Consider the following 13,244-nt stretch of genomic DNA (forward strand, 5'->3'; position numbering starts at 1 on the left):
TTAAAGTGTGCAGTGCATTTACTGCACGATGTGGGGTAAATTGAAGAAAAGTGGGGTGTGTGTGGGATAAGGTGCGTGTGTGAGGACAGGCAGACGGGTTCGTACAGTATGTGAGATGTCTGTGTGTGAGATGCGAGTGTGTCTGTGTGAGCAGAGGTGTATGTATGAGGCGGTTTGTGAGAGGTCTGTGTGAAGAGGCATGTGTTTGTGAGGAGAGGTATCAGGTGTGTGTGGAGGTGTGTGAGAGGAGAGGTGTGTAGAAAGGTGTAAGTATGTGAGGAGACATGTGCCATATGTGTGTATTGAGGTCTGTGTATTTGAGGAGGTATGTGCCAGGAAGAGGTCTGTAGACGTGAGGAAAGGAGGTATGTCAGGAAGTGTGTGTGAGAAGAGGTGTGCGCTTATGGTAAGAGGTGTGTGTGGGAAGAGGTATGTGTGAGGAGAGGTGTGTGTATGTGAGGAATAGTGTGTATGAGGAGTGTATGTGAGGAGAGGTGTGCGTATGTGAGGCGGGTTTGTGTGAGGAAGGGAGGTGTGAGGAGACGTTTGTGCAAATGAAAGAGGTGTGAGGAGATGTGTGTGAGGTGTGTAAGAGGTGTGTATTTGAGGACAGGAGGTGTGTGAGGAAGAGTGTATAAGAAGAGGTATTTTTGTGAAGAGGTCTTTGATATGTGAGGAGAGGTCTGTCAGGACGCGTGTGTATGTGAAGGGAGGTACGTATAAGAGGAGATGGGTGTGAGGAGAGAAGTGTGAGAGGAGAGGTGTGTGTGAGCGAGGAGAATTGTGTGAAAGAGGTGTGTGTGAGAAAGGAGAGATGTGTGAGATGGAAGAGGTGTGTGTGAGAGAGGAGAACTGTGAAGGGAGAGATGCGTGTGAGAGGGGAGAAGTGTGATAGATAAGAGGTGTGTGAGAGGGGAGAGGTATGAGAGATGAGAGGTGTGTGTGAGAGGAGAGGTGTGTAAGAGGGGAGAGGTGTTTGTGAGAGATAGGTGTGTGTGAGAGGTGAGTGAGGGGAGAAGTGTGAGAGATAAGAGGTGTGTGTGTGAGAGAGGTGTGTGTGTGAGGGGAGAGGTGTGAGAGGGGAGAGGTGTGTGAGGAGAGAGGTGCGTGAGAGGAGAGAGGTGTATGTGTGTGAAGAGAGGAGGTGTGTCAGGAGGTGTGTGTGTGTGTGTGAGAGAGAGAGAGAGAGTGAGAGAGAGACACACACAACCAAGCAAGTGCCTCGGCTCTTTGCTTGGGGAAAGTGGGCGAGAAGGAGGAAGCCTTTATGTTTATTTTAATTCCCTCCCTCTCCCGACAATGTGATGCCTTTGCCAGTAGTAGCCCCCATTGAGCTGGCGGCTAATTCAACATCGGGGCTTTGACGTTCAAGTTCGCGGGCGCGTCACGTCCGCACTTGAACTTGACAGTGTGTGTGTGTGTGTATAGTGTCTGTGTGTGTGAGAGAGTGTGTGTGTGTGAGAGAGTGTGAGAGAGAGAGAGAGTGTGTGTGTGTGTGAGGGAGAGAGAGAGTGTGTGATCCTGTGTGTGTGAGAGTGAGTGTCAGACTCCCTGTCTCTGTGTGTGTGTCTCTCTGTGTGTGTATGTGAGTGTGTGTACACTAGCAGCTCTCTCTCTCTCTCTCTCTGCCCCCCCCTCTCTCTCTCTCTCTCCCTCCCTCCCTCCCTCCCTCCCTCCCTCTCACTGACGGCCGTCCCACAATCCATCTCCATCCGCCATCTTTGCATTATTTCCAATTTATTTTCTGTCAGGGGCTCTGATGAAGATATTTTTCTCTGGAGTCTCCGGCTTTCCGCTCCAGATGTGACCGACTATGTCTCGCCGCAAGCAAGGCAACCCTCAGCATTTAAGTAAAAGGGAATTTTCGCGTAAGTAACCATTCAGAGAGAGACAGAATGATAACAATTATTATAATAATGATGGTTATAATAAATAAAACAGCCCTCTTCTTTTTATCCCCCTCAGAATTTGTATTTTTTTTCAAAAAATATAAATTTCCGAACCCACTATAAATTGTTTTAATATCTCAGGCTGTTTTTGCTTGCGTTTGTGCTGTCTGTTTTTCTCTATTTTCTCCCCTCCCCTTCCACTCTTGTTTTCTTTTTTAAACTAATGTTTGAGGTGGATTGCACAGGAGGATGACAACAAAACACTGAGACTTTTAAAAAATTCTGGCGGAGTTGTTTCTCCCACCCCTCCCCAGATCCCCGTGCTCTCTTTATTTCTTGTTGGGTTGAAGATCGGTCTGTGGAAATTCGTAGCTCGCTATAAGTTTGATTAATATTATCCCACACACCCCCCCCCCTCCCCACCACAACCTCCAGAAAAAAAGGAGGAAAATAAATTTTGAAAAGCCCTCCTTCCCGTGCGTGTACAGTTTTGCATTGCAGTTTTTCTTTCGCAACGAGGGGCATCGCTTGGATTTATTTTTTTTTTGCAAACGTTTTTGTTTTAATATTGGGGGAAAGTTGCAAAATGAGAGATTTTTTTACGCTCTTCGGTTTGCAGATCTCTCTCTCCGGCTTTTCCTTTTTTTTGCAAACATTTTTTTGCGCGTAATTTAATTTTTGTTTGAGTTGCCGGACAACCCCCCCCCCCCTCTTCTCCACTACCACCTCCTCCTCCTTTCCTCCCCCTTTGCAACCACTTACTTAGTTCTACCGAGAGTGTGCCTCTTGGGGGGGAGAGAAAGCGGGGGGGGGGGGGGGGTGAAAGGAAAGGAGAGGAGCTGGGGAAAGAAAGAGGGGCGAAAAGAAAAGGAGGTTTAAAAAAAAGTTTGTGCAATAGTGCGTTGGAGTGCTTTCTCTGCATTGATGATTGCACGGGTGTCTGCTCTTGCATGTTTTTGGGTGTTTGGGGTAAATTTTGTGTGTGTGTGTAAGATCGGGAGAGTGTTTGAAAAGTTGCGAGTGGCGCGTGGAGCGGAGCTGCCCAGCGCGAGGCGGCGGATCACAACGTTCCAAACGTGGCCAAATAAGGAGAAAGTCGGAATATTTATGTCCCTTATTTCTGCTAAAAATTTAAATAAATATATTCTTTCCTTGCCCCCCCAACCGCTCTCTCTTCCCCTCCTCCTCCCGACCTTCCCCGAAATAAAAAAAAGCACTAAATGCACTCCGCTGCTTGCGATGTTAGGAAAATAAAACCCCCTTTCTCTTTTATTTTTGCAAATCAGGTGTCAGTCGCTGCTCCTTTTTTTAAAAAAATGTAATTTTATATATATTTATATATGCTGAGTTGGGCAGCATTTTTGTTTTGTCTGAAATTCTCGGGGATATTATTTTGCTTTCCACCCCTTCTCCCTCTCTCTCTCACACACACACACAGTCTTGCAAATTAATATATTTGCAATGGGATCTTTGCAATAAGGTGTGTGTTTTTTTTCGTGTGTGAAGAAATAATGTTATTTTTTCTCCGGTTGTTGCGTCGCGTGTCCGTGCAAAGGTCGGAATATCATTTTCTTTTTCGATGGAGATCGGTTCCATTTTTCTCGCGAAAAAAAAGGTAAATGCATGTTTAGTACGGCTGGGGTTCTTGGAGGGAGGTCGGTTGCATTGGGATATTGGGCGTAAAAAGGGAACACTTTGAGCAGAAATAACAAAATGCTGGGGTGTATTAGGTATATATGTGTGGGGAATAAATCCGACCCTTTTGTTTTATCATTTAAAACGTGTCTGCATGTCAGATTGGATGCACGTTGCCGTCTTTATGGGGTTTAAAGCGCACTTTTTGGTTTGAGAGACCCTGCAACTCACTGAAAAGGTAAATGCATATGAGACATTTTGCCGTTCTTTATTCTTTGACAGCCGTAAATAGTGTTGGGGGGCGGGGAGGGGGGGGGGGGGGGGGGAGGAGGGTGTGTGTGGAAGAGGTTAAAACAAAAGTGTAACGATTTAGTTTCATTCTGAAAACGATTCTGCCCCTGACCCATTGCATGCATTTTTAAAATTAAATTAACTGACGGGAAATCGGAATGCCTCTTGCCACACAGATTCTCTTTAGGTTGCATTTATTTTAATGCACATTTCCGAGTAGCTTATTTGCTTTCATTCTGTAATCACGCTTCTCACCCCCAGCTTCCCCCTCCCCCCCCCCAAAAAAAAATCGTGCTCTTCTCTCGTCTGTCCATCCCGGTTCGGGAATAGGATGAGGAAACTCGCGCTCTGCTCTATACCTTTCATACAGTCACAGAGAATGAATACCACACGCTCCGATGCAATTCCGAATCCCCCCACCCCCTCCCCCAGCTTCTTTTTGCACCGTATGGTGGAAACAGCACTGGTCGCTTTTTAATGCCACTTTCTCACTCGATCCGAACAACTTGCTATCCACCAGTTTTCCCCATTGTATAAATCGTCTTCCTTAACAGTGGCTGGGGGGGGGGGGGGGGGTAGTCGATGCATTTCTGTGTGATGGTGTGTGTGTGTGTGTTTGGGGGGGGGGGGGAGGAGAGGGGGTGTTGGGAGGAGGCTGTGCAGAGAGAGGTGAAAGAATTTCATATGCAATTCGTGTATTTTGCTTTGCATGTGTTTCGACTTTGCTATCGAAATTTCTGCAGTGTTCTAGTGCAGTGCTGCAAAGTCTGGCTGCGGGCAGGTTATTGAGCGAGCTGCAGAGACGGAGGAGGGTTAGACATTGAACTTGGGCTTGTGCTGGGTCTGAGTTAGACTCCTTTTGGCTGCCTTTGTGTTTGAATAAAGGGTTGATGAAAGGAGAGGAGGGGGGGTGGGGTCGGGGCAGAGAGTGTGTGCTTGAAATTCCCATTGCCAGCCGATCGAGGTTGCTTTGCGCTGAAAGTCGGAGGGTGTTGTGCATCGGAAGCACACTGTGCAAAAGGAACATTTATTTTTGTTATTAGAAAAAAAGAGAAAAACCTTCGCAAACGCATTGACGATATTGAGTCCTATTGAGATAGTTATAATTGTAATAAACTTTGTCCAGGGTTCCAACTTAAAGCGCGTGGGTCCCGCGCTGCTGAGCGGCGGTAACGCGCTGTCGCCGCAAGGGGGCGCTCCAAGTCAACTCATCAATGCCTTAAGAGCCAGGAAACCTGTTCTAGTGACCAGTAGCAGTCCCATTTACCTGTATCATTGTCAGGCATACATAATACACACAACCCTGCTAAATATAAAGCATTTTCTGCAGCATTCCACCGTTGCAATTCTTTCAGTGCGATATAATCTCTTTTTTTGTTTGTTCAGGAAGAATATGTCATATCTTTGCTCCATTTCCAAAATCTCGCTCTTTCTTTGCATCAACTTCTAGTACAACACAATCAGAATCAGTTTGGTGAAACCAAAATGCCGTGTTGATCTTCAGAGGAACTTAAACCATTTCATATACGGGTGGGAGGGAGATTGTAATTAAAATAATAAAGCAAAACATCCAAAAGCAATTTGATATTGGTCGTATTTGAATTAATTCAAACACTGAACAGCACCCCGTAATGGAAATTAAAGTGTGTATTCCTTTTTTTTCAAAGAAATGTGTGTTTGTGTGGCTGGGGAGAAAAAATATTTGGGGCATACCTTCTAAAAATATTTAGGATGCTGCAGTGATGAGTTTTGATTTTAATTAAAGGTGGGTAATTGAGTGAGAGAGAGCTGTGTTTGTATGCATTAAATAAATCAGATTTTAACTATCAGTTCGATGTTGTGAAGCAGGCATTTTAGACAAAATGAGATTGTGTTTGTTTTATTGTGGAGTTCCTACTAGCTAGCCCAGGCTAGCGAGGAGAGAGAGAGAGAGAAAGAGAACATTCGACTTTAAGGGAATGCTTTCGAGCTTCTACCCTTCCTTCATTGTTTTTGTGCTCATAAAACCCAGGAATAAAACAAAAAGTGCCTTAAGCAAGTTATTTAGAAATAAATTAAAGCAGAGGGGATACACTTCAGCAGTTGTACACACGTCAATGAGTAGGTTAGATGAATATCATCATTTTCTTGCTAAAGTGACAGCAGATGTGGGAATTGATTAATGATAGAGCAATCACTGCAAGTCTATTTGCCTTTTCTGAGTCTTCATATATTAAATATTTCAGATTTTATTTTGTACATCAAATGCAGATTTTTTTTGGTTGCTTGGAGAGTTGTTGGGTCACAATTGCATTGCCTGCTGTTGTGTACAAAAATCATTTGCTGCTCATTTTGACTTATAATTTTGTTGGGTTTGGTTTTTAGAAAATAAATAAGATTGTTCTGTCCGTACACATCTATCTGTACACTCTAGTTTGTTGGGATCAGTTTTGCTGCTGATTAATATTCCTCGAGAACCTGTTAAGGGTTTTCAAATAACGCAAAAAAAATTGTATCACTGAAATAATGAGGCTTCTTGTAATCCTGTGACAGAGCAAGTTGTTAAACTTTGAGCGACTGTCTGTGGAGAGCAGTAAAATGTTACGTGCTTGTCGGTACAATAGCCGGGGAGCTGAGAGGAGGCAGATGAATCAGAACATTCCTATTCATGCTTTGTCTTCCCAATCTCTTTCTCCCTCTTTCCCCTTCTCCCTCTTTGTTATTCCTGCTTGCTCAGTGCACCCATAAATGTAGAAAAGTGTCTACAAAATTTTCGATGTGATGTTCCTCCTCAGCTGTGCGACTTGATGAAGTGACTTGTCCGATTTATTTACATGGACACAAAAAATAAAATTGGTGGATGTTTTAAAAATAGCTCAGTGACAGCCGTTAACATCAGCTCCACAAAAGGGCCCTACAAACCACGAGTTGTGACGTTTTCATATTAAAAATGCACTTCTCTGCGTTAAGTTTTTTTTTTGTTTTGATTGGGAAGGAACAAGGGAAGGAAAATTATTCTGACTGATTACTCCACCACCTTTCTTGCTCGGTACAGTATAACTCTGTGTTGGTTGTCAGTAATTCTCACAGACTTGTAATGCAGGTCTTAGGTGGGGAGGCATTAGGAAGAGACTCGGCCAATGTGCCCTCTCACCTGTGAAAAGAATAGTCAATCTTGGGTGTAGTGATTGACTCTCATATTCAATACAATGAGAATAAACCCCCAAGCCAAGATATCAATAAATGTGAAATTAATCGGAATTGGGCAGGGTATCACTGTAGAATTTATCTAGATTTATGATAGTCCAGGGTCTTTGTGTTAGAAAAGATCATTTATTTAGTTTCTTTCAGGGAGAGTATAATATCTTCTGTATGATATCCTGTGACTTGTTCTACTGACTGCTGTGTGTAAGGTGCAATTTTCCATTTTTAACAAATGAAAGAAAATGCTTCTCTAGCCCCGATTTTGGGCTATTTCCATACTGTCACGGCTTCATTTTCACGACTACAAATAAAAAAAATGTTCTGTTTGCATGGGAGGGGTTGGGGGGAGGGGGATTTTGTCCAATAAAAGTCTGGAAATTGTATCCATGCGATCTTTAATTTTGTATGCAAACTTATAAATGTGGGGATGGTGTTATACTACAATGAATTCCTAGCTAAAAGCAGGCTCTCCTTTTTTTTTGTCTCTCTCTTTTTCTCTTTTCCCTCTGTGTGTGTGTGTGTGTGTGCGCGTGTGTTCCTGCGTGAAGCAGAGGCTGACCATGTGGAGACGGCGAGCACGGACGAAGAGGACACGGTCATGGCGGGGCCAGGCAGCGGCGTTGGCAGTGGAGACCACGACCTGCTGACCTGCGGGCAGTGCCAGGCGCACTTCCCGCTGGCCGATATCCTCGTCTTCATCGAGCACAAGAGGAAGCGGTGCAGCGGCGCAGGCATCTGCTTCGAGAAACCAGTGGATAAATCTAGCCCCTCTCCCCCACACCCGGAGCCCAGGAGAGTGTCTGAGCCCGTCGAGATTGGCATCCAAGTCACGCCTGAGGAGGACGACCGGCTGCTAACGCCTACGAAAGGAATTTGCCCGAAGCAGGAGAATCTTGCAGGAGGTAATGCGTCTGGTACCTCTCTGTGTACAGATAATTGCTTTGTTTTTGTTACTCATTATGGATTAATAAGTGGGTATGGTCACAATCATAGATCCCCTCTCTCTCACTGCATCTCTCCAGGTACATTTAGCATTTTGCCTTAAACTTTCATTGGCTAACCAGATGTTCCTCTTTTCCAGATTGCTAGACAGGTTTTAATAACATGCAGGGGAAAAGGAAACCCTGCCTGTCTTACTGTGCAAGTTGCTTTCCTATGCTATTACCTATACTGTATATAGCATGCATCGCGAGAGTTATAACACACAGACACGGACACACACACACACAGGCACTCTCTCTCTCTCTCTCTCTAACTCTATAAATAGTTAGGAGGAGGTACAGTTGGCCCTCAGTTTACTTTTAATTTAAGCATTTTCAGAGGTTACTGTTTTTAAATATACTTTCATTGCTGTCTTTACAGAGAGGGCTCCTGGGGTGTGTACACATTTTTGCATGTAACTCCTGCAGAACAGGTCACCTTAACTGTTCACCATGTCGAGTGCATTTAAGGAAATGGGTTTTCTAAGTCAGTCAGTGGTGACGTGTGACACTTAGTGCTTTTAATGGTGAATAGGGTGTTAGATATGTGTGGTGTTTGATATGTATGTATGTGTGTGTATGTATTGCCAATGCTCCTTCTTGCTCACTGCCGTTTGGGGTCCAATTGTATAGAAGGGAAGAAGGATCCATGAGTTGCACTCAGAATGGAAAGGGAAGGGTTGACACTGTTGGCTAAAAATATAAACCAGGATTTCAACTCTTGCCTCTTCCCCTGACCCTTTACCTAGAGAAAGCTTTGTCCAACCTGGAGTGAGAACTTAACTGTACCTAGCACAAAGGTGGTTATACAGAAATGGAACTTAGGCCTGACGCTGAATCGTTGTCTTTCTGTGTTTTTTTTTCAAATCAGGTTTGAAATCTCCAAGTCTCTCTGTTCAGCTCTTTTGTGCTATGGAGTGATGATTATGTTGCTAGACTGGAAATCTGCATTTAGACCATAAGATCAAACGCTACTTGTGACAAGCTGTGAAGATGGATTTGATGAATAGCGGGTGTTTATTGGGGGGTCTCGGTGGAGGGGATGGGTGATGTGGTTAATGGAGTAAAACAGACCAGCCCTGGTTTGATGTTTGGACTGACCAAGGAAAGGTGATGGTTAAACTGTGTTAACTCCATCTTAGTTATGCGCTGTACAAAGTCTGTGAGCTGCCCCATTGCCAGCAACGGAAGTAGAATTTGGGAGTGGATGAGTTGGTGACCAGCTTGAGGTTAACAGGCCCTTGTGATCAAGCCTGCTTTGCTTTTCTTGTGTCGAGTTGCTTATACGTACACAAGAACATAAACTGGTGTCAGAATTCTGTGTTGGCTTATCAGTTAGCTTGCCTGTAAAAGTGAACCGCAGAAGATATGCCACTTCCAAGGGGGGCAGTGTGGACTTTTCTACTCTTCATTCAGAATCTCCCATAAGAGGGTACCATTTCCATTTAAAACAAAAGACTTTTGATAATCTTTTAAAAGCTTCATTAAGCATAATGAGTATTATTATCAGTGCGGACATTGTTTCAGGACGGTAAAACCTCCTTTGTTGGAAGATTTTAAAAGGTTTAGCGTAAATAGGAATGTTGTGGAATTTTGTTTCTTTCAAAGATTACAGCACGTTGTATGAAGGGGAATGAAAGGTGGTTTATTCAGGTGATTGGGGAATGGTTGAGATTTGAATGAGTAAGTCTGTTTGTGGCTAGACATTTCCAAGCAATCGGGAGTGAGGTATTTGTGTTGTTTTTCCTTCAGTGTGATTCACAAACTTCTTTGATGCTTCTCGGGGCCTGAAAACACAAAATCCATGAATCGGGTGACTTCAGCTTGTGCTGTCTTTGACTCTTTCTCATTATCTACATCTTCCTTCAGCCTCTCACACGCACAAACATATACATATCACTGCGTTCATCACCTTCTCCCTCATTCAGAGATATGTGCATAAACGCACTGTTCAGATATTCAGATTTTGCCTTTTGCCTTGCTTGCTCCCTCTCTCTCAAACACCCACTCTACCCTTTGTGTGTTTTCCCTCCACCCATCCGCACCACTATGTTGTGCTCATATGACCATGTCTCTTCTCCCTCTCTTTCTGTCTTTCACTCGCTCAGACATGCAGATGCATATCCTTACCTTCTCCGCTTGCTGTTACATTCTCACTCTTTCTCCCACAGTCACTGTTTCACTCACAATGTCTCCCCCGACAATCCCTAAGAAGCTGCTTAGTTAAGTTTGTTTAGTTAAATTTTATTAAATTTAAAAGAAGGGGTGGGACACCAGGCAGATCTGATGTTCATGGTGAAGGGGCTTATCCATAAATCCCAAAGTTACAATGAAAACAGAAAGGTCTTCTCTGCTTTCCTTTTTTTGATGCCTTTGGCAGTTGGGGCACTCACGAGTCCCAGTGTTTTGTTTGTGAGCGTTTGCCTTAGACTCACATGATGTCCTTTTTTTAAACAAAAAGAAAATTACAACATAGATGAGAAACTAGCATTTTTTAATGAAAATTTAAGTTTTCCACTAACTGAAATTTGCGCAAAAATGCTTAGCTTTCTTTTATTAAAAACAATATCGTGTTCATGTTCGAGACAGAAAAATCAGATAATCCTAGTAGCTAATCCCATTGCTTTCACAAAGTGGATGGAATTATCTGATGGTTACTAGTCTTTAAAAATGAAATAAGTGACTGAGTTCCACATGATGAAGTGCTATAGTGCTCTAATTATTGTCGTGCTGCTGTTATTTCTGTCATTCCTTCCTCACCAACTCCACCCCAAAACAAAAGAAATCTTTCTTGAATTGGTTCCCACAATTTGTCATTGCCTTGGATTATTGCCCCTGGGAGAGAAACTGAAGAACTTTTTGATTATCACATATTGGACTGCATCCTAATATCTAGGTATCTCCCTTTGTAAACTGTGAGCTGCTTAGCAGGTAGAAATTCAGGTGGAGATGAGAGTTGTCAATACTGCAAAGGTGCACTTTGCCGAAGGAAAGTCATCTTGTCTGTTTTAAAATACGGTCTGGAATTGAATGTCAGGTACCATTTGGCGCTCAGCATTTCTTTGCGTCTTATTTGTTTACAGTAAGGCTGGGAAAAATATTTCTACAGAACTTTGGAAATATATCTGTGGAAATGTGCCAGCACCTGCCGTGTGATACACTCTTTTATAATTTGATTTGACTTGCAGTGTTTACGTTGTGCTTCCTTACACCTCACTCACTGATGGGCCTTCCTACACTGCACTAGGATTGTACTTTAACAAACAGAATAAAACTGTGGGCTCTAGAGATCTCTGTTCCTGGGTGTGCTGTTTCCTGCAAGTATCTATGCACGGGCACGTGTACAAATGTATTCTCTCTCTCTCTCTCTCTCCCCCTTTGTCTCTGTCTCTCTCTCTCTCTCATACACACACTTATATTTATTGTCGTACATACGCGCTCACATCTTTATGCTCCTGCATGCTTACACCCAAATCTATGTACATGGACATTCCGCACACATGTGCTTGGATGTGCTTTTTCTCACTCACACATATGCACTCATTTACAAACTCTTGCAGCTACATACCGTTACACACGTGCGCACCCCTGTGTAAAGGCATATTCTGAAACATGCTAACATATGGATGCTCTGTCTCCCACATGCATTCAGAAACATGCTCCCAGTACACATGTATAGCATGCGCGCATGCTCACAAATCGAGTCTTTCATGCAATCTTACAATTTGTAAACTGTGCTTACTTTGGAGTCTTTACCTGGCACATACCAGAAACATCTGATTTATGCCATTTATCTTTGCAATTTACATTTCAGAACTGAATATAAAACTTGGCCAAGTTGAGCCCCAGATGTGTCTTAACAGCCAGAGCTCTGCTTCCACAGTTACTGCTGATATCCGGAACCCCTTGGTTGTATTATGGCTCTGCAGCTTAGTCCCACCAGCCAGTGTAGTGGAACGTAGCCAGTTGAGTAAGCTTCGCTTGAATTCCAGAATTCCCAATATAAAAGTTTATTTATACATCATGGCCCTGCTATATACATGCTGAGACAAAAAAATGGTGAAATGGGAGACTTTGTTTTGAAGGGGACATGGGAAAGAAAAAAAATGTTCTGTCTTTCTAGCTGTCTGTCTCATTTTCCCTGACTCTGCATGTTTCTCTGTCTGTGTCTGTGTCTGTATCTCTGTGCCAGGCTTTGGTTTTCTTTTCTCTGTGTTTGTGCCTGTTGATGTCTCTGTCTCTGTTTGTCTGTATTGCTGTGCATTTCTCTATCTCCATTTTCTGCTGATTAAGCGTTTCTCTTTTTTTTTTCCCGCTCTATCTTTTCCCTCCCTCCTTATTCTGTCTCTTTCTAACTCTTTTTCTCTCTGTCTCCCTCCTTGGTTTTATGTCCCCCGTTTCTTTATTTCTCTCCCTTTCACAGAGGTAGTCATTGCCAAAGTAAGCTTTTCGTCAGCTTACTTCAGCATCAGGAGAGAGTGGAGAGAATGGATGGGTGAACAGCCACATGAAACATTGTAAAATGTTTGCCTTGAGAAACGCTTAATGATGGAGTTTGCTGGTACTTGGTGGATTGGACAGCGTTTTCTTTTGAGCTCCGTTCATGTGACTTTTGAAACACAATAGGAGAAACGGTAGACAGTATTACTCAATTTCCCCCATCCCACTGCGTGGCTTTCTTTTCTCTTCAGAAATGAACTGCCTTCCCCTCCAGCTACCTCCCTTTTGCAAACTCAGTGACTATTCCCTGTGGAAAGGTTCCACCAATCTTCTACTTCGCTGACATGGCTTTCTGCATGCATGAATCTTGACATGTCAGCACTGGTAGGGCGTGTCAACTGTGCAAGGCATTGTGAGGCCGAAGAACTGCTCCGACTTGATTATCACTCCAGACATGCACTTTGCAGTGGTGGGGGTGGGAGGGTGCTGGGTCTCTCAGAGGATCACTGGATGGTGGGTACTGAAGTGGATCCTGACTATTTACTTCCGCATCCCAGGTACTCATGCCAAATATTATAAATCTCGTCCCCCCCACCCCCATTCTGTATTGCACCAGACAATGCAAATTTTTATACCCCTTCATGTTGCTATTGCTCAGCAACTTCCCAATGTATTGCCAACAGTGTGAACGGGGAAGAAAACCCTTCCCTCCAGTTTGCAATAAGATGTCTGAGGGTGAGTGGGAACTCTGGGAGTGGAGAGAGTGGGCAGTTGAGTGGAAGTTGCTTCTGTGCTCAAACATGAGACCGTCGAATGTAACAAATAG

At 43.6% G+C, this 13,244-nt stretch overlaps 1 protein-coding gene across 7 annotated transcripts in view; it reads left to right on the plus strand.

Annotated features, from left to right (window-relative positions):
- The first annotated feature begins 1,651 nt into the window (after positions 1-1,651).
- The window catches only part of bcl11ba (BCL11 transcription factor B a), a 168,248-nt gene continuing 156,655 nt past the window's right edge, over positions 1,652-13,244 (plus strand). For 3 of the 7 annotated variants that reach the window (XR_015757844.1, XM_043697142.2, XM_043697150.2), the window contains exons 1-2: positions 1,653-1,868; positions 7,547-7,900. Coding sequence is in view for 6 of the 7 variants with exons in the window: in XM_043697142.2 (XP_043553077.1) it covers positions 1,814-1,868; positions 7,547-7,900 (409 nt within the window). In the remaining variant the exon portion in view is untranslated. Of the gene's footprint in view, positions 1,869-2,752; positions 3,763-7,546; positions 7,901-13,244 lie in introns of those variants that run through there. The other 4 variants (XM_087989662.1, XM_043697144.2, XM_087989663.1 and 1 more) reach the window with 4 other exon arrangements.

This window comes from Chiloscyllium plagiosum, unplaced genomic scaffold, assembly GCF_037043375.1.
Source record: "Chiloscyllium plagiosum isolate Xiang-an unplaced genomic scaffold, Cpla_swu_hap1 HiC_scaffold_8, whole genome shotgun sequence".
Classification (NCBI taxonomy): domain Eukaryota; kingdom Metazoa; phylum Chordata; class Chondrichthyes; order Orectolobiformes; family Hemiscylliidae; genus Chiloscyllium; species Chiloscyllium plagiosum.